Here is a 25,442-nt window from a genome sequence, read left to right as displayed (position 1 = left end):
GCTCTATAAACCATCAGCTTTGAGAGGATTTTGGAAACATACCATAGTAGGGTAATTTGTAGAATAGAAGACTAGAGAACCTTAAAAAATGATGTGTTCTTTCCTCCCTCCTCCTAAGATCCATCTCTGGTCAACTATTGGTTATAAAAGGATATTCTAAGCGGTATTGTGCTGGTCAAGAATCTGGTGCTATTTTGTAGTTTTCAGTAATAAGCTGGAAAAAATATACCAGAAAAATATTACACAAAAGAGGCAAGAGGACATGAGAAGCTTACTAGGAATGAAGAAAGATGTTTTAGGAAGGAAAACTCAGCGACCTTAAAGCAAATATAGAAAACACTAGAAGGATGTGAGAATGGTAGCCAAGGCCTCAGATACCCCTGAGCTGAGGAGTCCAGGAAACTTCCAGTTTCCATGCAGAAGCCCTGGGAAGGGAAATGGATTCATGAAGCTGCTGATGGTAACTACTGGTTCATGTAGGTTACCATCAGTGTTAGATTGTGTTGACCAAGGCCAACTAAAGCAGTAACTAACTGTTTGGTTATACAGAACATCAAGCAATAGTTCAAGGTAGAAAAACACGTGACCTGTAAGTAAAGATGGAAAGTGAAAGTAAACATTTAGCAAGTTGAACCTGGAGGGTAAAGTTGGGCCCTCCAGTACTTCTGCATGTGATCTCCCCACACCAGCCACTCTGAAGACGTTTCTCCTTCAAGGAAGGACTTGCCTATGTTGGGATTCTTCCCTTATAGACCTACAGGGTTTTATGGCCTTGCCTGCCTGAGGTACCTGACAACGACTTGCTGAGGAAAAGAATGAATGGGTGAACATCAGAGAAGAACGGAGAGCCTTTCTGGGTTTCAGGTCCCCGTGGGGACTTTCCTTCTGGAGTGGGTAGACAGATATGCATCACAAGGGCGCTCTACTCAGCACATGTTGAAATGATTAAGTGTAATAGTGATTCACTCTGCTCGAATTTTCCCACCTGAAGAAGCCAGTCCCCCCAATGTCCCCATTCCTCTTCCCCTTGGTCATCTCAGCAGGAAATTACTATCCCGTCTCTCACATGGGTGATGAAGAGCAGAGGCATTTTGGCAGCCAGCAGCAGGGCCCAGAGTGGGGCTGAAGAAAAGTAAATACCGGTCCTTATTAGGAGATCCTGGCCTCCACTCGTGCGTCTCCCCGTCCCCACACAGCTTCCTGCTCTGTCATAGAAAGTAGCCCTCTCAGCCACCGCCTCCCAGTGCCGGTTTCCTGACTTCCAGGAACCACTGGGTCAGGCCCCGCTTCCTTCCTTCTCTTTACACTGATTGTTTCAAGAGGATTTCACCACAGTGCACTGATGCTCACCGTGTCCCTGTGTGTGGCCACAAGAGGAACGCCGGGGCACTGTGACGTGTGATAATGGCACAGAGGGCTCCTCCAGGGCCATTCCACACATTCATTTTCTAACTAGTCATAAGTCAGAGAGTGACATCAGGAGCAGGCAGCCGTCCTGGTGTGCAGGCAAGAGCCATGGTTGATAGAATTCTCATTTCCTAGAACAGCTGAGGTCTTTACCTGGCAATGGATATGCTGGTGTCAAGAGGGGCACAAAGAGATTCATATGTTTGTTTAGTGGCTCCCAAGATTTTATATTACATTTTGATTTTTATTTAATGATTATTAAGTGCTCAGGAAGCAAATAAGGTATCAATCAAATTCACAATCTTTTAGGCAGACCATGTGCTTGGGATTTCACTTCTGCCCCCTCTATCAGCTGTGAGCTGCCTGAAGCAGAGACAGCATCTTTATGTTGGGGGCTCCCTGAGCGCAGGGCCTTCTGCACACTGGCTGAATGAATGAACTCACTAGGTGAACTACTGTGGGATTCTGAATCTCACATGGTGAGTCAGGACAGATTGTGAATCAGGCTAACTTTCGCTTGGAGGATGTCCCCGTGTCCTTCTCTCTTTGGGCACCCTTGTCTTTCCTACTGGTCCAGACCCTCTGGGCCTGTTCTGCAGATTGTCCTCCTAGTCCTGAGCAAAGGCCTGCACCAACTGAAGCCCAGGAGTGGCAAGCCATCACCATGGCCACTCAAAGGCATAAAAAGCAGGATCTTCTCAATAAATCATGGCATTTGCAGGTGAATGGATGAAACTAGAGAACATCATGCTAACTGAAATAAGCCAATCCCCCAAATCAAAAGTTGGATGTTTTCTCTGATAAGTGGATGATAATCCATAGTGAGGTGGGGGGATAAGGAAGAATGAAGGAAGTTGGGTTTGTATAGAGAGGAGTGAGGGGAAGGGAGGGGTGAGGCTGTGGGGATGGGAGGGATGGTAGAAGGAGACAGACATTATTACCCTATATACATGTCTGATTACACTATTGGAGTGACTGCACCATGTATAGCCAGAGGAATGAGAAGTTGTGCTACATTTGCATACAATGTGTCAAAATGCATCCTACGGTCATGTATAACTAATTAGAATGAAAAAATTAATTCACTAAACCCAAACAACAAAACAAACAAAAAAGCAGGCTTTTCTCAATATTCATTTTTTTTTTTTTTTGAGATGGGGCCTCACTGTGTTGCCCAAGCTGGCCTTGAACCCCTTCAGAGATTCTCCTGCTTCGTTCTCCTGGGTAGATGGGACTGCATGTGCAAGCCCCTGTACCAGGCCTGATTTTATTAATAAAGATCTACTTATTTACAATAAAATTCACCCTTTTTAGGTGTGTCTGTCGGTCGAGTTTGGCCAAATGCACAGTCATAGAACTACCACCATCACAATTAAAATCGGGGAATTTTTATCATCCCCAAATGCTCATTCATAAGCCTTTGTAATTAATCCCCTTTCCCCAATACCCCAATCCTAGCAATCGCTGACCTGACTGTACACCTCAAATGTCATCCAGTCCTGACTTTATTCACAGCTTTCTCCCTTCAGTGACCCTGTTGCTATCCTTCCCTCCATCTGCAAACTCAGGTGCCTGGCTCTGGTGCCCCTGAACTTTCTGGGGATGTCTCTGCGTCCTTCCCACTCCCTGCAAACTTCCTGCTACTCGGCCTGCTCCAGGGTTGGTGTTTTCCAGGACTCCTTCCTTTAGCCTGTCCTTCTTGCACTCCCACTAGCCTTGCTCCTTCCCTTACCTAAGGACACTGTCCTCTGTGTTTCTAAAACTTACAAGGTCGGGCTGGGGTGTAGGTCAGTGGTGAAGTGCTTGCCTCACTTGCACAAGGCCCCGAGTTTGGTTCCTTGCATTATAAACCCCCACAAAAAGCCACAAGGTCACCTTCCTGTTCCTTTCTTCAGAGTGCGGTGTCTGTATTTCTAATGGAGCCACATATTTTACATCTCCTTTTAACCCTTCAAACTCTCTGCCCAAGCTGGACTCATCCCTGGCCCTGTCAGACTGCCTTCTTCCTGGATCCTGTACATGCCCGGTGGTACTGCCATACAGAGCCACCAAAATGGAACGGTCCCTTTGCCCTGTCCCCACTGCAGACAGCTGCCTTTAAAACACGCCTCAGCCTCACCTCCACTCTGCACATCTACCTCTGCACTGCACTTCCGACCCTCACTGCCTTGGTCCCCAGCTGACTTAACTTGCCTCCCTGGGTCTTGATCTTTCTCTACACTTTCTCCCCATCGCTGCCAGTGCAATCTTCCAAAATTACAAATCAGACTACGTTCTTCTTCTAATTAAGAAAACCCCACCCTCTGAGAGCTCCCCAGTGTGCTCAGAATGAAGGTCAAGTCCCCTGAGGTGGGTGTTTGACATCCTTACCAACTGGGTCCCATGCTGCCAGCCCACCCCACTTCTCAGCCTCCCCGTCACCTCCTGCCCCATCAACGCCAGGGCCTTGCACCATCTCAGGCAGGGACACTGTGTACTTCTGTGCCTTTGAGTTGAAACCCACGGCTTCTCCAGCTCTGAGGTTGAGCCCTTTATGGACATTGGCCATCTCCTCTCTCTTCCCCTCCTCTGGGTAGAGCCTTGGCTTCCCCTGGCTTTGAGGGCATCCAGACACCAGAACAGCACACTCTAGATGTCTCTGTCCTGGTCAAACCTCTGCTGCTCGTACCCACCCCTCTCAGAATCCCTGTGCCTCTTGTGTGGGAAGAATTCTGTACTTTTTGACCATCCACTGATTTCCTGCAAAACAGAGCCCTATGGTTGATTGCAAAAAGCCTGTTAGGATGATTTCTGTCTGGGCTCAGGTCAGTCTGTAACAATGACGACGGTAACAATAATGAGTTAGAATGGTTTTTTGTTTTCCGCCTCATCTAGGAGCATTGCATGTGAGATGATGTCAAATGTAGGCCACTGATGGAACCAAGGGAGGGCCCGCCTTGTGTGGCTAGAGGGAAGCCCACCATGGTGGATTTTAAGTGCTGTGATAAGCTGTTATTTCTCTGCTCATCTCCTGTCTTCTCCCCACCGACAGCCTGAAATATCATACTGATCACACTAGAGCAATGCAGATTACTATGTCAAAAATGAGAACTCAGGTGACCTGTTAATGTTCTTAGCCAGAGCTGCTCAGGTGATGTGCCCAGGAGGGAGGCCGAGGTGAGGCTCTGGTCTCCCAGCTCTTGGAGTGTCTGGGTTGACGTTGTCCAAGTCCAGCATGAGCAGCCTCTTCACTTCTGCTTTATTATTTTGAGTGTCATGATGCAAAAGATTGAGAAGCACTGTTCTAGGCTATTCCACCGGTCACACAGCAGACAGAATTCTTCCATGTCTGCTCTTCCCTGTCCCAGGAGAATCAGTTTTATGATTCTTTTTGCATGGTATTGGGGATTGAACATTCAGCCATTTTACCACTGAGCTACATTCCCAGCTTTTTAAAATTTAAAAAAAAATTCTGAGATAGGATTATGCTAAGTTGCTGAAGCTGACCTTGAACTTGTGATCCTCCTGTCTTAGCCTCCCAAGTTGCTGGGATTACAGGTGTGTGCCACCGGCCTGGTTCCAGTTTTATGATTCTATGGACCATGAACACCTGCTCTGAGAAAAGAAAAGCCCAAACTACAATAGCAGAGGAGGGTTTTTGTTTGTTTTTGTGGTGCTATGGGTTGAACTGGGCAAGTGCTCTACCACTGAGCTACGCTCCCATCCCTCTTTCTTTTTTTGTTTTGGTAGAGAAGTAGCAAAAACTATCCATCACTCCCTAACACACCATTTCTAGAGAGCTGGCCGAGCACAGGGACTTTAGGCTTCGAGGTAATACTGATCCATCGGGGTTTGTGGAGACTGTGACTCACCGTTCCCACCAAAGGGTAAATAAACCCAGCGCCTATGCTGGCCCGGACGTCGCTGATAGGTAGAATGAAATCCCTCGGCACGCCTTTCTTTTCAGGTTGGTGAGACAGAGAAAGGTGGGTCTTGGCCATGCAGATGGGCAAATTCCCAAAACCCTGTAAGAAAGGAAAGGAAACATGTTCATTTGTATAAATGTTGGTCTCCTGGAACTTGCTGAATTTGCCTTCTATACAATCTCTATAGCAATAGTGGCTCAGACCCCAGCGCACCAGGAGCTGCTGTTCCTACGTGTTCATGGAGCAAGAGGCTGAAGGTGAGAGCTCATCCCAGGTGCCAGTATTTGGTAGGTTGGGGGTCTACTGTTTATTTTGGAAATTTTCTTGAAGAGAAGGTAGCAGTAGGCTCCTGTGTGGGGGAAAGCCAGGCTATTTTTAGGCACAGCAGGGGCAGCAGCAGCTGCAGAAAGCACTTTCCAAGGCTATTAATATCCAGGACCCAGAAAGGTAATCTGGAGAGGGGCTCCCTAATGAGTCTCTCAGTCCCATCCTTCACTCAGTCTCAATCTGTCAGGAAGCAAAGGACCCTTTGTGCTGGTTTATGAATCAAGGCCATTTGATCTGCGATTACATTATAGGAACTAAGATGAGGTCACTTTTTTAAGGCTCTTATTTTTAAGGACCAAAGCCCATGCCTGACCCAAGTTCCAAAGGTGAAAGGGCAGGAAGTCATGTGTGGTGTCTCACAAAAAGGACAGTGTCTCCAAAGCCTGCTTGTGATTAAATGGCACACAGTGTTCCTTCGAGACTTTGCTAATTAATTGCAACCACATACTTGACACGTAACTTTTAAGGAATATTCCCTTGGTAGACAGAGATAAAAGGAATGCAATCCTCAGAGGTAACCCACATAGGAGTTCTTATGATTTGGCCCCAAACTATTTGGAACATTTCAGAGTATTATCAGTTGCAGCGGGTGGGGAATTCTCTTTTTGAAAGCCCTATTCATATACTACAAAGAATTTTGCTGAGGAAATATCACAACTGCTCTTCAGAAATGGTGCCCATAATTTTGGACCTTGAAGATCAAACTTTGAAATAATGTCTATGAACTGATAAAGATTCGCCCATTTAAAGATTTGCCAATGGAAATATTTTTTAAAAAATGTCATACCATTACCATATTAGTTCCTTAAAAAAAAGATATTTTAAAACTTAAAAAAAAAAGATTAGACTCAATATTAGAATAAATGATAGTCCTAAGTAACATTATTAAAAAATCATGGGGATAAAACGCTCACAGTTCATGACAAGGACCTTATTTTACTAAGTTCATTGCATACAAATGGAAATTTCATCACAGAACAACACCATGTGCAGAGCAGTGTTTGGGAATCATTTTTTAGAAGTTAAGAGCACACATGGAAACTTCCAAAAGAAACGAGTTGCTGACATCCTACCAAACCTGGGAGAATACCATGGTCAGCACGGGCGGTATTTAACAAAATAACAAATATGGTTTACAAATAGTTCGGGAATTAAAAAAAAAAAAGGTTAATGTCATTTTTTTTTTTTGGAACCAGGTATTGAACCCAGATGTGCTTAACTACTGAGCCATATCCCCAGCTCTTTTTTATACTTTATTTAGAGACAGGGTCTCACTGAGCAGCTTAGTGCCTTGGTTTTGCTGAGGCTGGCTTTGAACTTGCCATCCTCCTGCTTCAGCCTCTCAAGCTGCTGGGATTAGAGGCGTGCGCTAGGGCTCCCAGCTTGATGTCACTCTTAATGAAGCTCTTTGGCCAGTAAGCTTGTAAAGCACTCTAACTTCCATCTTGTCATGCCAACCTGGATGGGGCCATTCGAGGCACATGGTCCTTTTGGTCATGATGGCGGAACATCCTACAGTGCAGTGGACTGCTCTTGCCTATCCACAGAGGATGAGACAGTGGCTCGTGCTCTGGATTACGGCCACCTTTACGGTCACTTGCAAATTTACTTTTGTCATTTTCCAGAGGTAGATGATGATGGATCTTTGAAATTGGTGAGCAATCCCGGCAATAGACCAACAAACTACTCACATGGAAGGGAATCCCGAATGTTCCCATCTTCACACACTGCTCTCCTATTTGCTTCACCGGGCAGCATGGTCATGTGAAGAGGAAGCACTAGAACCGTCTACATCAGACTCCATAGCTACTCAACAGAGCACTGGTTGGATGTTTCTGCAGAGTAGGGGGACTACGGGCCACGTATCGCATACAAAGGTGACACCACCCACGACAGACACATTTAGAGTCTCAAGTCAATGATGCACATGTCAGAGGACATATGCCCTCAGCATGAGGTAGCCAGTGCTCTACCCCACGACGGTACTTCAACCTTGGCTGATTCGTTCAGCTGGCGAGGCTGACACCTCCAGTCTTCAAGCCAAGGGAGTATTTCAAGAACCCCAGGTGTATTTCTTTTTTCCCCTACAAGTACAATTCTTACCTGTTGAGTGTAACGATCTATTTTGGATTGTGCCTCAGGAGAGAGTTCGATATCCTTGGCTCCATACACGGCCCGGGCAATGGTTCTTATCTTTTGCACAATTGGAAGCTGGAGAGACACAGACACAACAAAGTTGTAGACTTCTCTTTCCTTTTATTGGCACTGGGGATCGAACCCAGGGGTGCTCCACTACTGAGGTGCATCCCAGCACTTGCATCTTTTGTTTTGAGATAGGATCTCTCTAAGTGGCTAAGGCTGGCCTTGAACGTGTGATTCTCCTGCTTCAGTTTCCTGAGCTGCTGGGATCACAGGAACGTGCCATAGTGCCTGGCCAAAGTTGTTAACTTTAATCTGGTTGAAGAAGGAAGAGAAAGCGTGGTGAGGTTTTTGATATTTGCTTAAAATTCCCTGTGAGAGTCCCTCCTCAGCAACAGTGGCATTCAGCACAGACTCTCTTTTCACTTCAATCACTCTTATTTATTTATTTCTCCTTCAATTACTCTTAAACCACTGAATGTTCAGGGCAGAAGTCAACTGGCAAAAAAGAAGCCTCAGATGTTCAGCCAATTTTGTGTGCTTATCTAGTTGACCATTTTCTTCCACTGGAGAGTTTTGAAAATGTAGTTTATACTCTGCTTTTTAATGGTCTTATATATCAGGAGTCTCTTAACTCAATAGTTAACGCACATTTTAAAGAGGTTCTGGCTAGGCATAGAAGCACACACCTGTAATTCCAACAATGTGGGAGGCACAAGTTGAAGGCCAGCCTCAGCAACTTTGCAAGACCCTGTCTCAAAAAATTAAAAGGGCTTAGGATATGGCTCAGTGATAGAGCAGCTTTGGTTCAATCCCTAGTACCAAAAAAAAAAAAAAAAAAAAAAAAAACCCATAACAAAACAAAATACTGGTTCATAGAAGAAGAGTTTCTCTCTTTCTCTCTCTCTCTGTGTGTGTATGTGTGTGTGTGTGTGTGTGTGTGTGAGAGAGAGAGAGAGAGAGAGAAGAGAGGAAGAGCAGGAAAAGACTATTTTAATATAGATATCAATGTGATTGAACATTTGATTGGAAAATCAGAGATGAATCTATTATCACATGAGCAAATTATGAGAAATCCTGCAGCATGATAAGAATATGCAAAAAGACCAGATACTGGTAAACAGAATGTGCTCGGGGAGATGGTGTCCACAGTGAGAGATGGAAGACCTAGGTGCAGATTGCTGTGAGACACCAAAATTGGTCTTACAGAACAAGATTGGTTCATTAAGAAGGGAATATGCTGCAGACAAGGTGATTCTTAAAGAAAAGCATTTGACAAAATTGTTCATAATTTTACTGGGGGTAGAAAATACAGCAGCATGGTGCAGTTAGTGGCTTCCCTGTTTGGTGAATGATTCTTGAGCTGAGCACTGGGGGATGATTGGCGTCACCCACGCAGCAGAAGCCTGTGGCATGCCTTGGGGACTTTCCTTGGCAAGGGCCAATGGTACATTTGTATGAATAACTTTGAAACAGGGCACAGAGTCATCCAACAAGATAAAACTTAGGAAGCTGCCTCACTGGGCCGTGGCCTGTCCACTCTGGGAGAATTCAGCATAAGCTGAACTGGTGCCACGAATGTGGTACAAAGAACCACTGTGTGAGCGTAAAGTTGAGGCTGGGCTAAAGGTCAACCTCAAGGGCAATGTCTTTCTTTTTCTTTTTTTTGGTACTGGGGACCGAACCGAGGGATACTTTACCATTGAGCTACATCCCCAGCCATTTTGCACTTTTTATTTCTTATCTTGAGACAGGGGCTCACCAAGTTGCCCAGGCTAGCTTTGAACTTGTGACCACCTGCCTCAGCTTCCAGAGGAGCTTACAGTTGTGAGTGCTACCATGCCCGACCTCCAGAGCAATTTCTAATGTAGAAGGGTCAATGTTCATACTAGCTCAATGCTGTTAGACATCATCTCTTGTTTACCTAAAGAAGGGATATAGCACAGCCCTGGAGCACCTAGGAGGGCCTCAATATATATTTGGACAAATAAATGATGATTTCCAAATTTCCTGTTTATTAAGCATGGGTTCCACGTGGGCCCTGCCTAAATTTGGCTAACTCATAGAACCTCTCTGAATTCATTTCTTCATCATTAAGATACGAATGTGAGCCAGGCACGGTGGTACATACTCATAATTCCAGCTCCTCGGGAGGCTGAGGAAGGAGGACCACGTGTTCAAGACCAGCAATTTACTGAAAAACTGTATCAAAATAAAATAAAAAGGGCTAGGAACAGCTCAGTCCTGGTGCTCTTGCCTAGCAAGTGCCAGGCCCTGTGTACAAACCCCAGTGGTAGAAAAAAATTAAAAATATAAGGATGTAAATATTGTACATCACTTTACTGCATACACTGAAGCAAGGGAGAGAAAGCACACGGCAAATGTGCTGTACGGGCTTTCAGTAATATTATTATTCAGTGAGGCAGTGGGGTGGAGAGAAAGAAAGGTTTCCTCTGAAGTTCACCGAAATAGATACTGCTATTCATAACACACTTCATGAAAAGAATTCACTCTTTACTGTGCTATGATTATGATTTGATAATAAGGAGTGTGATTTTTCTATTAATAATTAAGGAAAAATTCACAACTGGATGCCTTGTGAAGGATTTAGTGAGTAGGTACTTGTTTTACTCTTATTTTTAAACATGAAAACATCCTAAGAAATGCATCTATTTTAAAATATTTTAATTTTAATAACACACACACAACATATAATTTACCACCTTAACCACTCTGAGTGCGCAGTTCAGGGGTGTTGAGCACATTCACATCTTGATACAATCCGCCCCAGAACTCTCTTCATCTAGCAAAACTGAAACTCCACCCATTGAACAGCCACTCTGAACCCTACCCCAGGCCCTGGTAACCACCATTCTGCTGTCTGCCTCTGGGAATCTGGCAGCTCTAGGTCCCTCCTACAAGTGGAATCACACGGGTCCGCCTGTATCTGGCTTGCCTCTGAGCACAGTGCCCTGCAGGAGCACCCGGGGCACCATGTCAGAACTGCACTCCTTGAGGGTGACCGTGCTCTGGTGCATGCACTTGGCTTGTCCATTCACCATCTGTGAATGATGCTGCTGAGAGCATGGGTTTACGAATATCCCTTTGAGGCCCAGCTTCTAACCCTTTCAAGGAAATGTGCATCTTTGGTCAACAAAGTTATTTCCTTTCTCCTGTTTACTAGAAAGCGTTTTGAGGAGGTTCCATGCAGAATTTACGGAGTTGCTGTTTTAGTCTCTTTAGGAAAACTGCAGCCACCTACACACAACAGAGGATCTAAACAAGATGGTACTGGGACGACAGGAAGAGGCCAGCCATGGAAGCGAACCCTGTGTCTCCTGCTCGCTCTCGCTGCCCAGCAGGCACTGGTGTCTAGCCCTGGCAGTGGCACTTCTGCTACCCGAACCTCAGCTTCACCTTCCCTGGAGAAGAGGAAGGTGGTTCCTGGGGACTTTAACATGTCCAGTACCATCCCCTGAGACCCTGAGAGAATGTGCCATCTGTACCCCGAGCTTGGGTCATGAGACCCTGTGTTGAATAAATAAAGTGCTTCAACTCACAAAGGAGGAAGCCTACGTCCAAGGCTCCCCAGGGATTCCGATGATGGTGTTTCTTTTTCACTCATATGTATAAGTAAATAAATAAAAATATCAGTTAACTTATCTTTGGGGTTTAGTGTAAAAATGAAAAACTGGCCTGATAAGGTACTTCCACTGGATGTCATCTATTTATATTGAATCAGTAGGAGAGGACTTCCTATTGACTCTCTGCTTGATTTTGGAGAGAAGCATAATTTTTTTTGGGGAAAAAAAAAAAGCCGAACTCAGTCCAATGATCTAAATTCCCTTGAACAGCTCTGTGGCAAATGATACCTTGTATAGAACAAATTATGTGGTAAAATAGATTATGAGTTCTTACGCATTCATCATTGCTGGCCTGCCCCCCCCCCCCCCCCCCCCGGGCTCTGTGAACGTTGACTAATCTATTTATTCACATCTTTCATCCTGATATGCCTGGCACAGTGTCTGGTGTCTGGCACAGTGGCCTGCACACAGTAGGCCTCCCACGAGCATGCGCTGAACGAACAGATAACCCTAACTCTCTCAGGCAAGCACTGTCACACTGTCGGAGCTTCGGGGACTTTGTGTATGAAGAACTTGGGAGGGAGGGGGCACGTGATGAACCAGTGTGACAGAATGGAGGGCAGGACTGAGGTCCTGCATAAACACCACTCCTGCTGCCGGAGGCCCCAGCCTGCAGGGGAACCATGGAACCATGGAAAGCAGCAAAGGCTGGCAAGTCATCAAAGGAACAGAAAAGGGCCTCGAGGGAAGGACGGGAAAGGTCTCCACAAGCAAAAAAGGGAAGAGAAAGGCACGGGCCCAGGTGCAAGAGGAGCAAACAAAAGCCTATTCCGAAAACAGCAGCCGTCCGTCCTATTACATACTACACAGCTGAAAACCATGGTCAAACAACGGAGAGCCTGTGTCTAGAGTTCCTCTGAACTAAAACTATGTTAAACTTCATATTCATCAAGAATATCACTCTAAACACTGTACATCAATTCCTTCCCAAATCTCCAAAACGTTTGTTTCATGAAACCGAAATACTTAAATCAGAGCTGTCCGATGGGATGTTCTGCCATAATGGAAATGTCCTATGGCCCAGTAGCCACTCACCTCTTGTGGCTATTAAAGCATTTGAACAACACCAGGGCAATGCAATGAAGAAACTGAATTCTTAATTTTATTCAGTTTAAATAGCCACATGTGGTCTTAGTGCAGCTCTGGAAAATAGTCTCTTGCACACAGTAGGCACACCATAAACATTAGCTGAGTGACACCTGAAGGTTAAGCTGGAGAATAGGATGGTCTTTGTTTTATTATACTCATGGTATATGGTGATCCAGGCTCACAGAAGCTGAGTTACTGAAAAAAAGTATATTATGCTTTCTGAAATTATGGCTTTGCCAGTAAATGATGGAGCTGGAGAATATCATGTTAAGTGAAATAAGCCAGTCCCCAAAAACCAAAGGCTGAATGTTTTCTCTGATTTGCAGATGCTAATTCACAATAAGTGGGGGCTGCTAGGGAAGAATAGAGGTACTTTGGATTAGACTGAGGGGAATGAAGGGAGGGGAGGGTCCATGGGGCTAGGGAGAATAAAGAATGAATTGGACATTATTACCCTATGTGCAAATATTATTACATGACCGGTGTGATTCTACATCATGTACAACCACAAGAATGAGAAGTTATACCCCTTTATGTATGATGTGTTAAAATGCATTCTACTGTCATGGTTAACTAATCAGAACAAATAAAAATATTTAAAAAAAAGAAAGTATATTCTGCTTAAAAAGGTTTGGGAAATGCCCACGATGTTTATTTTGTTTTTCTTTTTTGGTACCAGAGATTGAACCCGGGATGCTTAACCACTGAGCAACATCCCCAGTCCTTTTTTAGATTTTTTTTTTGAGACAGGGTCCTGCTGAGTTGCTTAGGGCCTTGCTAAATTGTTGAGGCTGGCTTTGAACTTGAGATCCTCCTGTCTCAGCCTCCCGAGCAGCTTGGATTATGGTGTGCACCACCATACCCAGCCCCACTGAAGTTTTTATATCAAATTATTTAAAGACCTTATTTATGAATTACTGGAATAAAACTGATCTATAAAATCCAGAGAACAGTTACTTACATTTTTAAATTTTTTTTTTTGGTGATAAAAATATGGGGGGCCCAAAGCAAAACAAATAAAAATAAAAACAAATGTGTAATAGAACCAGAGTTTTAAAATGAAGCTGCTAAGGGATGGAGATGTAGCTCAGTGGTAGTAGACCACGTGCCTAGTATGTGCCCTGGGTTCAATCATCAGGACTGGGAAAAAAAGCAGAGGGGGGAGTAGAAATGGAGGCATAAAGGCTATATAACGTGATGTCTCAGCTCATCTGGAGATTGATGCTAAAGTCTGCAGCACTGGACATCATTTAGAAGAGCCAGGAAAAGGCTGTGTCCTCTGTTATCCTTACCTGACCATCCCTTAATGAGCCCACACTGCTGCCCAGGTGCAAGAACACTGCTGTTTCTTCAGCTTGCACCAAATGAAGTGGCTGGCAGGCATCAGGACTATCTATGCTGAGTAAAAAAATACATTGTTCTTCTGTTTTCCCAAGTCCACAGAGTTGAATTCAAGTACATTAAAAGTTCTCATGCTGTGATACTGGGACAACTTATTTCTATGCCCATAAAGTGTTTAAAGGGAGGATCAATTAACAATTTTTAGGTTGAACAGAAATCTCCAGGTACGCAGTAATTATTTCAGTTTTTAGTTTATATTTTAAATGAAGCATAAGTTTTGAATAACATACAAGAACAGTTCAGCATATAGCCCAGCCTTTCCTGTAATTCAAATAAGAGTACAATTCTAAACTGTAGATGTTAATTTACACTGACCATATCCCACAGGTGCACGGGGTTGCATTACAAACATACCACCTGGTGTCCAGGGAGCAGCTCGGTCCTTGTTACTGAGAACAACAGGCCCTTGTATCCCTGACACAAAGCATACCCTTGGCTGGAAACCAACACATCTCAGCTACCAAAAGCATGTGTGCTGACTTCCCGGAGCCTTTTCCCTGAGCTTGGGTCTCCATGGGATCATTGGCCTGAGCAGCAAGTTGGGGACCCTGGGAGGAATTCATTCTCTTAAGGCAACTGCTGTGTGTTATGGAGATAACTGGGTCTAAGAAATGAGCTCCTAGTTAGAAAATTTGCACTTATTCCTGAGAAATGATGAAGATGATGAATTGACATGGGAGATCTTTGATTACTCAACAGAATATTACATGTCAAATAAAGGAATTGATAGGCACATGCTATTTTAAAGATCCCACTCAGATGAAGGAAGAGGGCTGACATTGGCGGAACCCGCATGGCCTAACGACATTCAAGTACCATTGTGATGTAGCTGCTCCTTCCTCTCTTACAAACCTGACTTAGGAACATTGGTGTGTTATCTAGGAGTGCATCGAACCAACTCAAAATGAGTTTCCCAAGGTCCAAGTGGTTTAACATATGTGCTACCTTTACTGTTTATACCTGCAATAATACTTAAGTAATGTTGTTCACGAACTTGCTTTCAGTTTGAGATAATGAACAGTCTCACAATGAGACTACAATGGTCTCATCTAAATTTAAGAAAGTCTGCAGATGGATGGGGTGGGAGGGGTAGAGACAGCTGTCTATCTTGTGGTACGACTCTGATAGCTCATTTTAGATTCTGTCGAAATTTTAGAGGAAATAATGCATTTCTAGAAACTTTCATCACCCTGACATTCCATTTTTCATGGCAGAAGGGTGCATTTAAATGAATTTTTAAGGATCCTTGTGATGTGTAAAAGGATCTCATCAGGTGCTGTTTTGACCATATGGGAAACAAAGCTGGCGCAGGCTCTGTGGGAACCACACAGGTGAGCAGGATGCTCTACAAGTTGGCTGGTTCTCAGGGAGGCTCAGTTCTCTTGGGATTCTCCCTCCAACACAGAAGGATAAGGCACTTGGCAGGCTGTGTGGGATGAAAGAACCCAGAGGCCAGTGTTGGGGAAGAACGTAGCAGTAAAATGCATCTGAGGAGTGTCTGCAGAAAGTCTGGTCTAGCAGGAGGTGATGTGGGACACGGAGTAGAATCCTGGAAGGAGGCTTATGAGGGGCTGCAGCCGTTGAGGATGGATGACCGAAGGTCTTTAAAGGCAGCTCAGTCCTAACTAAGAAAGCAAGACATTACAGGGTAGAGGGAAGGGAGATTTATGTAAGATGCTCACCGACTGGACGGTGTGAGGGGCAGCTTTCTACAGAACACCCCAATACTCCTGTGCACAAAGAAGAGAGAGCTAGAGAGAGCTGGCAGGCCCAGGACAACCACGAGCGAGTGGCCAGTGGGAAGGACAGACAGGAGACCATTGTGTAGGGACAGGGACGATACAAAAAAGGGGCTTTTAAAAATTACTATGAAATATAAGAGACACAGAGATTAAAAAAAAACTACATTAAGTTTTAAAATTCTATTGACTCAACAATGTGAATGTACTTAGTGCCACAGAACTGCACACTTAAAAGTGGTTAAGATGAGGCTGGGGAGGTGGCTTAGTGGTCAAATTCTTGCCTACCATGTGTGAGGCCCTGGGCTCCATTTCCAGTATCAAAAAAAAGTTGAAGTGGGAAATTTTATGTTATGAACATTTTTACCACAATAAAAAAATCCCACTGTATATGCATGGATACAAACACACATACATTTATTTATTTAAAATTTGAGGCTCTGGTTGCAAATGCCTTAAGTCTAATTAAAAGGAAACTCAAAACCTCAATGTCTGTTCAAATTTGAATCTTTAAAGAAATATGAAATCATTTCTCAATAATCAACCAAACCAAACCAAACCAAAACAAACATGCCCTCCCTTTAAAAAGACCAGCAGGGGAGAAACCACCCCTAATGGAGGGGATGGGAGAGTGTCAGGTTCAGATCTCCGAGGCCAGCTGCCTTCAGGGTGTGCCTTCTAGCCCCCACTGCGATCAAGAGGATGGCTCCATACAAGCGACAGGAAAGACCTTTTAACAAAACAAACGCGATTCTTTCTTGCAGTCAAGGTTACACCTCAAAACGTTTACAAGGTTAGAGGAAGGATATGGAGATGATTTTCAACCTCAGCTCCCAGTTCACAAACAACATTCAGACTCTGAATTTCAAGTCAAGTTTTCAGTGTTAAACCTCCTACTTTGCAAAAATGATTCTTTTCATGACATCATGAATGACTCCCAATTCTCAACCAGAAGCAAAAACAATGTATATCTTGGTTTAATTGCCCTTTTATCATGGTACATTAGAAACTCTGGTTTTTGCTGGGCACAGTGGCACATCCCAGCGACTTCGGAGGCTAAGGCAGTAGGATCCCAATTTTAAGGCCAGCCTCAGAAATTCAGTGAGATACTGGCTCAAAAGAAAAGAAATAGAGCTGGGGATGTAACTCAGTGGTAGAGTACTCATGGGTTTACTCCCCAGTACTAGGGTGTTGAGGGAAAGAAAGTCTGCTTTCTTCTGTGAACTCTAAGGGACATACTAGGCTTCTAATGCCTAGTTTTAATCCACTTAAAAAAAAAAAGACAACAAACATACCTAGAGTTTGATAAAGTTACTCTAAGTTACTCTTTTTTTTTGAACTGAGGATTTAACTACCAGTCTTTCTAATTTTTTAATTTTGGGACAGGGTCTTGCTAAATTGCTGAGACTGGCCTTGAACTTGCTATTCTCCTGCCTCAGCTTCCCGAGTCCCTGGGACTACAGGTGTGTGTCACTGTGCCCAGCTGCAAGAAAATTCTTGGAAGGTCAATTCAGGAGGTTTGTTCTCTTTGTGAGGTGAACATGATGGGAAAGAGAGTTAAGGTGGATTGGCAGCTCTTATGCTGTAGCATTAAACCCTGAGATTAGAGACCCCCAGGCTTCAGCCTTCTCATTATAATATGCATCGAGTCTCCATCTGTTATGGGGCAAGTCCATCACCTTCCCAGCCTTTTTTTCAGTCCTGGGAAAGGAGCCCAGGACCTCATGCATGCGAGGCAAGTGCTCTATCACTGAGCTACACCCCCAGCTCTACCTTCCCATCTACAATGCAGAGCTGAGCCCACATCCCAGATGGATTTGGTAAGATATGCCAGAAAAAAAATGTCTGGAAGAGGGAATTCTTAGCTGATGAGATGTAAACGCAGAACTAGTTTTTCTCTCTGCTGTGAAATGTCCCTCTATGCTTGCAGATACGGAGACCCTGTATTAGTCAACAGGAAAGATGCAACGGTCAGTAGTAAAACTGGAGAAGCCAAAGAGAAGTTGGTTTGGGGAGGACTTTTATCAGTTTCTTAAAAGGGTCTGTGATCTCTTAAAGGGCTGCCAGGAAACGATCTACTGTGTTCCAAATTTAAATACATTAATTTTCACATGATAGTCTTCTTTTGGGCAACTAGGCCACTGTATCTCATTTTGTATTTTTGAAGTTTTATTCTGAATTAATTAGCTGCTGCCTCATGAACTATATAATCAGAAGTTGCCTATTCTTGATTTAGAAGCTACTCAGGTAAAAATGATGCAGAATAGTTCTCCAGGTAACAGCAGCTGCTTAACTCAGTTTCTATAAAGCTCAGCAAGGGCTCCCAAGTATAAGGGCAGACTGTTTTTTGCTTTAATTGTGAGTTTGTTGTCAGAAAGCCTGGCATGCTGCGTCTGGCCCTCAGTATCCCTGGGCGCTGGTTGCTTCCACTTCTCTCTAGCTGTTCCTCTTTCTTCTTAGGGTTTGGGGACAATTTCTACTTTGCACACAAAAGCAATCAGGCCCGGGACTGGGATCATAGCTCAGTGGAAGAGTGCTAGCATGTGAGAGGCACTGGGTTCGATCTTCAACACCACATAAAAATAAATAAATAAATAAAGGTATTGTGTCCATCTACAAATAAGAATAAATAAATAAATAAATAAAAGCAATCAGGCCCAAGTTCCAGGGCTACTTCACATTTCCTAAAATGATCTCAGGTTTCTTCCTCCTGTAACACAAGACTGAGCTGGGAATGGAGCAGGAGATAAGATGCCAACAATCCTGTACAGAATATAGGTGTCCTTCCTGATCTACAGGTTTTGCATTGGCAGTCCAATGATTGAAAATATGTGGGAAAAAATTATATGCATTTCTGAACATGTGCGAACTTTCCCTTTGTCATCATTCCCTGGGCTATACAGTATGACAACCTTTTTTTTTTTTTGATACTGGGGATTGAACCTGGGGCACTCTACCACTGTTTTATCCCCAGTCCTTTTTATTTTTTTTTTTATTTTGAGACAGGGTTTTGCTGAGTTGCTAAGGCTGGCCTCAAACTTGTGATCCTCCTGCCTCAGTCTCTTGAGTCTGCTGGGATTATAGGCTCCTGGCTGGCCAGTATAACTATTCTTAAAATGGTGTTTACATTGTATTAGATATTTAAGTAATCCAGAGAGTATTTAAAGTACATAGGAGGATGTGTGTAGGTTATATGCAAATCCTATGCCATTTTCTTTAGGGACTTGAGCATCTGCAGATTTTGATATCCTTGAGTGTCCTGGAGCTAATTCCCACGAATGCTGAGGGACGATTCTACATTACTGGGGAAATAAACTCCAGCAAGGTGGCAAAAGGCACACAGGAATCCAGTTTGTACACAAAAGCAGAGGTAGGAGGGAGATTTATCCTAAAACATTTATAACCTCTTTGTTCTGGAGAGCTACCCTCTACCTATCTAGCTGCTCAGCATCAGAGGTTTGATTGTGGAGGGGGGAAAAAAAGGTTCCAGGAAACCATAATTTAATCCATTGTCTAACCAGGACTGAATAATGCAAGAAATCAAGGGGAAAACTTCTGAGCTCCATTACTGACTGCACCATTGAATTCAGACTTCTATATGGATACAGACACAGTGACAAATGGCCTCACATTATCTGGAATCTTCTTCCAGATGAGGCGCTCAGCTGTCAGGGATACAGCAAAGGGGGCAGGAGCTCCAATTGCTCTTTGCATACACTACCCTGGTGCCAAGGCTGAGCCGATGACTTCCTTGCTATTGAATCCAAGGCCTCTATTGTAAGGCAAAGGAGAGGGGGCAGGCAGAGGGACCAAGAGCCCTAGCCTTGAGACCACCTATCGGACATGGGACTTTAGACCTTGTTATTAAACCTTTGCCCCTGTCCCCAGCAGAACAGATATTTTGCAGCATGATCCCAAGAGGAATGGGAATTCAGAGGTGACGATGGTGCAGAATATCAGGGAGCAGGAAGAAGCTGGAGTTTGCTTTTTGATCTGTGCTGCACAGTGTGGTGAGTGTAGCTAATACTGAGCACTGTGCTTTTCAATAGCCATCAGAGTAAACCTCAGATGTCCTCACCACAAAAAGGTTAAACATTTGGGGTATGGGACTGGTTACTGAGTTTGATTTCATTGTATTTTGGGATCAAAGCATCACTTTGTTCACTATAAGTATATACAACTACAGTTTTTCAAAAATATAATAATAATAATAAATGGAATGTAGAAAAAAATTAAAACATCAGTGGAAAGGAAAAGGGCTCCTCTTAGGGTTAGTGCATGTCTGAGCCCAGCTCAGAAACCATTCCTCTGTTACTAATCTTCTTTCTGCTGGATTGTTTGCCTCAAAGAGAACCACATTGTGTGAAATCACTCATTTAAAAACTGCTTTTAAATGATATATTTCTCTGATACAAGGGGGGTGACTCAAAGTGGGGTAGGGAGGGAGAGCATGGGAGGAAAATTACCTCTAGATAGGGAATAGGGGTGGGAGGGAAAGAGAGGGAGAAGGGGAATAGCATGGAAGGTGGAAGGAGATGGTCATCATTATCCAGAGAGTATTTAAAGTATATACATGTATGAAGATGTGAATTTGGTATCAACATACCTTATATACAGAGATATGAAAAACTGTGGTATATATGTGTATTAAGAATTGTAATGCAATAAAAAAAGAGTACATATAAAAAATAAGATAAAATCTTCACAATAAAAAAATAAACTGCTTTTGCCACTTGGGGTGAGGCTGTTCCAATTACATAGTGATGGTATGAGGCGCTCATGGAGGAACATGGAAGTGGGTATTCTGACAGTGATCTGTGTAGAATGTTCTGGAAGTCTACTAAGTGTGGTTGACACTCTGGTACAGAAACCAAGGATCACCTCAGCACCAAAGCACAGAAACACAGGATCGCCATCACCACCCACCACTGAGGTGGCTTTGGCCCCTCTATTTTATGCTCAGCATCTCCAGTGTCAGAGAACTCCCAGCTTCCGGTTAGGGTATTTTTCTTTATGCTCACCCCAGATCTCCTCTCCTTGTTGATCTTGACACCTCTGAAACCAAGAACACTCTAGCCCTTCAGTCATCAAATAGCTTTTCCACGTGACAAACCTTTTCTGTACTAACCATCCCAATTCATTCCCAAAGCCCTTCACTCCACAAGTTGTTCTGAGTGTCCAAGATGTCCCTAAGTTGGCAGGAGTCTGTCATCCTTTGATAATTTTTTTATTTTTTTAAACTCTATAGTACCGTGGATGAAAACCCAGGGGCACTCTACCAGTGAGTTACATCTTCAGCCCTGTTTCGGAGACAGGACCTAGAACTTCCATCCTCCTGCCTCTGCCTCCCGGGTAGCTGAAGTCAAAGGTGTGCACATTGGGCCCAGCACCGTGTCCTTACTGTTAAGCCGGGTCTCCGCGTCACTGCCCTGGTAGCTCTGTCTCCCCACCCTTCCCTCACGCTCACACCTGACGCGGCCCTGGGCTTTGAAGAACAGGGCCAGGTAACACTCTGTCATTCCGGCTCTTCTCCCAGCCCTGCTTCTTTCTGGCTGTGGGTCATGGGGCAGATTCCTCATCTGTTTGTGCTTCAGCTTTTTATCCACAGAATGGAAAGATTTCATCAGTTCTTGTCTAAAAGGATGTCAGGACGAAAGAAGTGGACCTATGCAATGTGTCCACAGAGTGTCCCCCAGAGAGCTTGCTTCAGGGCAGCCTCAGCAAGAGGTCAACCTCGAGCTCTTGCGGATGTAGCTGGGAGCTTAGAGATAATGTTGCAAGGCCCTCTTCAATTGCTGTTTTTCTTTTCCCCCTTCTTCTTCACTTATAATGTTGATTTATGTGAGCAGGAGAGAGGAGTGATGTAACCCTCGATGACATCTGACACACAAATGGAATGTGAGGGGGAAGCAGGAAGGGGTGAAGCAGCTGTTGGCTGGAGGGCTGAGCTCTCTGGCAGTCATGGACGTCCTCTGAGGACAAATCCACTGGCCAGGACAAGACTCACGAAATGCAGAATGGAGACGTGAAGTGGTTCCCAGGATAACGCTCGTAGTCCTGATGCATTAAAAACCTACTAGAGGGGTTAGGGTTGTGGCTCAGTGGTAGAGCACTTGCCTAGCACGTGTGAAGCACTGGGTTTGATCCTCAGCACCACATAAATATAAATAAATAAAGGTTTTGTGTCCATTTACAACTAAAAATATTTTAAAAAAATACTAGAAAATCCAGCGATCTGAGTGTATAGCCAAAAGGAATGAAAAGAAGATCTTGGAGATCTTTTGATGTATGCTCATAGGCGACTATTTTTTCTTCAGTGCTGGCGATTGAATCCAGGGCTCTACCACTGAGCTATATCTTCAGGTCTTTTATTTTTTGTTTTGAAACAAGGTCTTACTAAATTGTCCAGGTTGGCCTTGAACTTGTGATCCTCTTCCCTCAGCCTCTTAAAAAGCTGGGATTACAGGTGTGCAGCACCATGCCCTGCTGTTGAAATGCTCTGAACATAGATGTTTAGAGCAGCATAATTTACAATAGCCATGAAGAGGAAATAACCCAAGTGTCCATCAATAGATGAATGCATTAGCAAAATGTGGTGTGCACATACAACAGAATGTAATTCAGAATATAATTCAGCCCTAAAGAGGAAGGCAATTTCAACACATGCATGAATATTATGCTAAGTGAAATAAGCTAGACACAAAAAGACTAAAACCGTGTGATTCCACTTATATTAGAGGTATGTAAAGAAATCAAACCCACAGAGAGAGAAGATGGAATGGTGACATCCAGGGGCCACGGGGAGGGGCAATGGGGAGTTGATAGGTGCACTCAGAGTTTCAGTTTTGCAAGATAAAAACCAATCCTGGAGATTGGTTGCACGACAGTGTGAATGCACTTAATATTGCTGAACTGTGTGCTTAAAAGTCGTTAAGATGGTAAACTTTGTTATGTGTATTTTATTTCAATGGGAGAAACACACACACACACACACACACACATACACACACACACACACATACACACACGATCTAGTTCAAGAAAACCAGGAGGGAATGTACCACACTAGAAACTGACACAGAATAGGCCTCTCATGATTTCACAAGCCATGTGAAATTGCTCAAAACTCTCATTCCCAGTCAGTCAGTCAGTCCCTGGGGCACTGGCTGTGGAACCCTGCTCTCCAATGCACCTCTTCCTCGGGCCTGCTGTTTAGGGGCAGAGAATGGGCTTCAGGAGCACAGGTTGTGGGGACTGGGGTCTGCCCTGGGCACAGGGACCTGGTCAGATGGCTTAATGTCTTTGATCTTCAGCTGCCCCCCGTCCTTTTTAAATTTAGTGCTGGGGATTGAACACAGGGCCTCATGCATGCTAGGCAAATGGTGTACCACCGAGTGACATCCCTAGCTCTCTGTCTTTTCTGCAGGGCTGTCCTGAGAACCTGGGACGACCCAGGTAAGCAAAGCTCCCAGCCCTGGCTGAGGCACGAAATGAGAAGCACCGTTCCCCCTGCTGGAGTCCTCGCAATTACGTCTTACCTGAACGTCATACAGGAACTGGAAATGGCTTCCTTTATTCGCAGCTTCTCTCACGGCCCGAGCCAGGTCCACGGACCCTTTTCCACCAACCGACCAGTGATAGCAGGGGACCGCATCAAAGGCGCCAGCCCGCTTGGCCAGCTCACACACCAAGTCAATCTCTGCGCGGGTGTCGGTCCTGGTGATGAAAATCTTTGTGGTTTTGCATCTGTATTCACTTAGTGATGTTTTAAAAGAAAGACTAACCGTTTATACTCGACTTCGCTCCCTAACACCGAGTATATTTTAAACATCAAAAGTGGTCACATCATGTTTAAATAAATCAGACTTCAAGAAAAGCATGGGGGAAAAAAAAAACCCTAACACGACACAAATATTTCAAGTTGTTAAGGGTTTTTATAGAGAAAATTCCATAACGTCTTTCTTTAGCCAGAAATGGTTGGTGGAATTAAAGTGAACAAACAAAAAGTCAAGGAAATGGAATCACTATATATATATTTCATTTCCTTAATAATATTTTAAGGACACACTGGCTAAAGTGAAATCAAACTAAACAAACACAGAGAGTGCTGAGCATTTCTGTGAACTTTTAGATAAAACTGAGAAAGACCAAATACCCTCAAATCAAAGTTTAGTGCACAGGGGTCCCCATGATAGCACCCCTTAAAGCAAGAGACTTGACTCACTTGAAGACATTCAGTGCCACCACGACAGGCACCCCAAAGAGCTGAGCGATCTGAATTTGCTTCTGGAGGTTACAGCAGCCGTCGGCCACTAGCTGGATGTTCTGTGAGGGGTAAAGGGAGCCCGGTGTCACTTCCCATCAAACCTCCCGACTAAACTGGCCGCGGAACACTGGCAGCCTTTGCTTACAAATCTCCTCACTTTATTGTCCTAGAAGCTTTTAAAGAAGACCCTGGGTCATGTTTTGCCTCCAAGGAAAATGGGTGCAGAAGGAAGAGTTTCATTTGCAAAATAATTTACGAAATCATTTTGGGTCCATCCAATGACATATGTGGGTCTCTGGACTCGCACCTTTTTCTGTTGATGAGTGGCTGCCAGGGCCTAAGCAGCATGCTCTGCAGGCTGGTGGACAAAAGGCACAGGACCCTGGGATGGTGAGGAGCCCTGTCCATCTATTCCTGGCTGAAATCCCTGGTGCCATTTGAGGGAGCTGAAAGGTACCATTACCAGGAAATCAGTCAATTTATGGAGGAGTCAAGTGGCTTCTGCTAAGTCATAAAGCTAACTGCATTATCTTCCAGAAGTCAGCTGTCTTCTATGCTAAAAGAAGACACGGAAATAAGCTTCATATTTATTTCTGTCCTGGAGACCTTGAGGTCTGGTGGCTCAAACAGCTCTCCTGGGAGTATAGTAGATAAACCTACAGCCACGTTTCCTTGACATTTAAGTATTAGCCCTTCTAATTATTATTATTATTTTTTTAAGTAGTGGAGATTGAACCCAGGGGTGCTTTCTACTGAGCTATATTCCCAGCCCTTTTAATTTTTTATTTATGGACAGGTCTTGCTAAGTTACTTATGACCTTGCTAAGTTGCTGAGGCTGGCCTTAACTTGTGATCCTCCTGTCTCAGCCTCCTGAGTTGCTGGGAATATAGGCATGCAAACTAAATGGATTTTATCCCTTTATACCACCCATTTCCTTATGAATTCTTAAAAAAATATACTTAACAAAAATTGTTTTTACTAGGAATTGAATCCAGGGATGCCACACCATGAGCTACATCCCAAGTCCTTTTTTAAGTTTTTTTTTTTTTTTAAATTTTGAGAGAGGGTGTCACTAAATTGCTGAGGCTGGCCTAGAATCAGAACCTCCTCCCTCAGCCTTTGGAGTTGCTGGGACCACAGGTGTATACCACTATGTCTGGCAGAACAACACATTTCCAAGAGGCCACTGGTGGCAGACACATTCACAAATGGTCAACTATAAGCCAGTGATGAACTGGACTCGAATGACCTTCCAAATAAATATCCAAAGAGTCTCTCTTACCTCCTCTGTATATTCTTTCTTTAGAGGGACACCAGCAGTTACCTGAAATAAAAAGAGGCAAAAACTAAGAATAATCCCATAGAAATCCTTTCTCTAATCAATAAAGTTCACAAATCAGTCACTTTTGGGACGGTGGCCCTATGTTAAACCAGACGTTGTCAGCTTTGGCAAACTGTGGTCTTGTTTTGGGAAGCTTTTAAAAACCACTGCAGTTTGGGCTCCCACAGGCCGAAGCAATCAGG

The 25,442-nt window shown here is 44.0% G+C and overlaps 1 protein-coding gene across 1 annotated transcript in view; it reads right to left on the bottom strand.

The window, feature by feature from the left end:
• Mthfd1l (methylenetetrahydrofolate dehydrogenase (NADP+ dependent) 1 like) overlaps positions 1-25,442 on the bottom strand; it is a 190,308-nt gene that overhangs the window by 51,644 nt on the left and 113,222 nt on the right. Inside the window, exons 22-26 of the mRNA XM_046427403.2 lie at positions 25,201-25,242; positions 23,876-23,976; positions 23,190-23,367; positions 7,743-7,850; positions 5,259-5,411 (exon numbers count right to left, since the gene is read on the bottom strand). Of these exons, the coding sequence (XP_046283359.1) occupies positions 5,259-5,411; positions 7,743-7,850; positions 23,190-23,367; positions 23,876-23,976; positions 25,201-25,242 (582 nt within the window). The remainder of the gene's footprint in view (positions 1-5,258; positions 5,412-7,742; positions 7,851-23,189; positions 23,368-23,875; positions 23,977-25,200; positions 25,243-25,442) is intronic.

The sequence above is a fragment of the Marmota monax genome, unplaced genomic scaffold (genome assembly GCF_021218885.2).
Source record: "Marmota monax isolate L192 unplaced genomic scaffold, Marmota_monax_Labrador192_F-V1.1 WCK01_AAM20220418_F8-fsc00114, whole genome shotgun sequence".
Taxonomy (NCBI): Eukaryota; Metazoa; Chordata; class Mammalia; order Rodentia; family Sciuridae; genus Marmota; species Marmota monax.
This window is presented reverse-complemented; position numbering and strand designations above follow the sequence as displayed.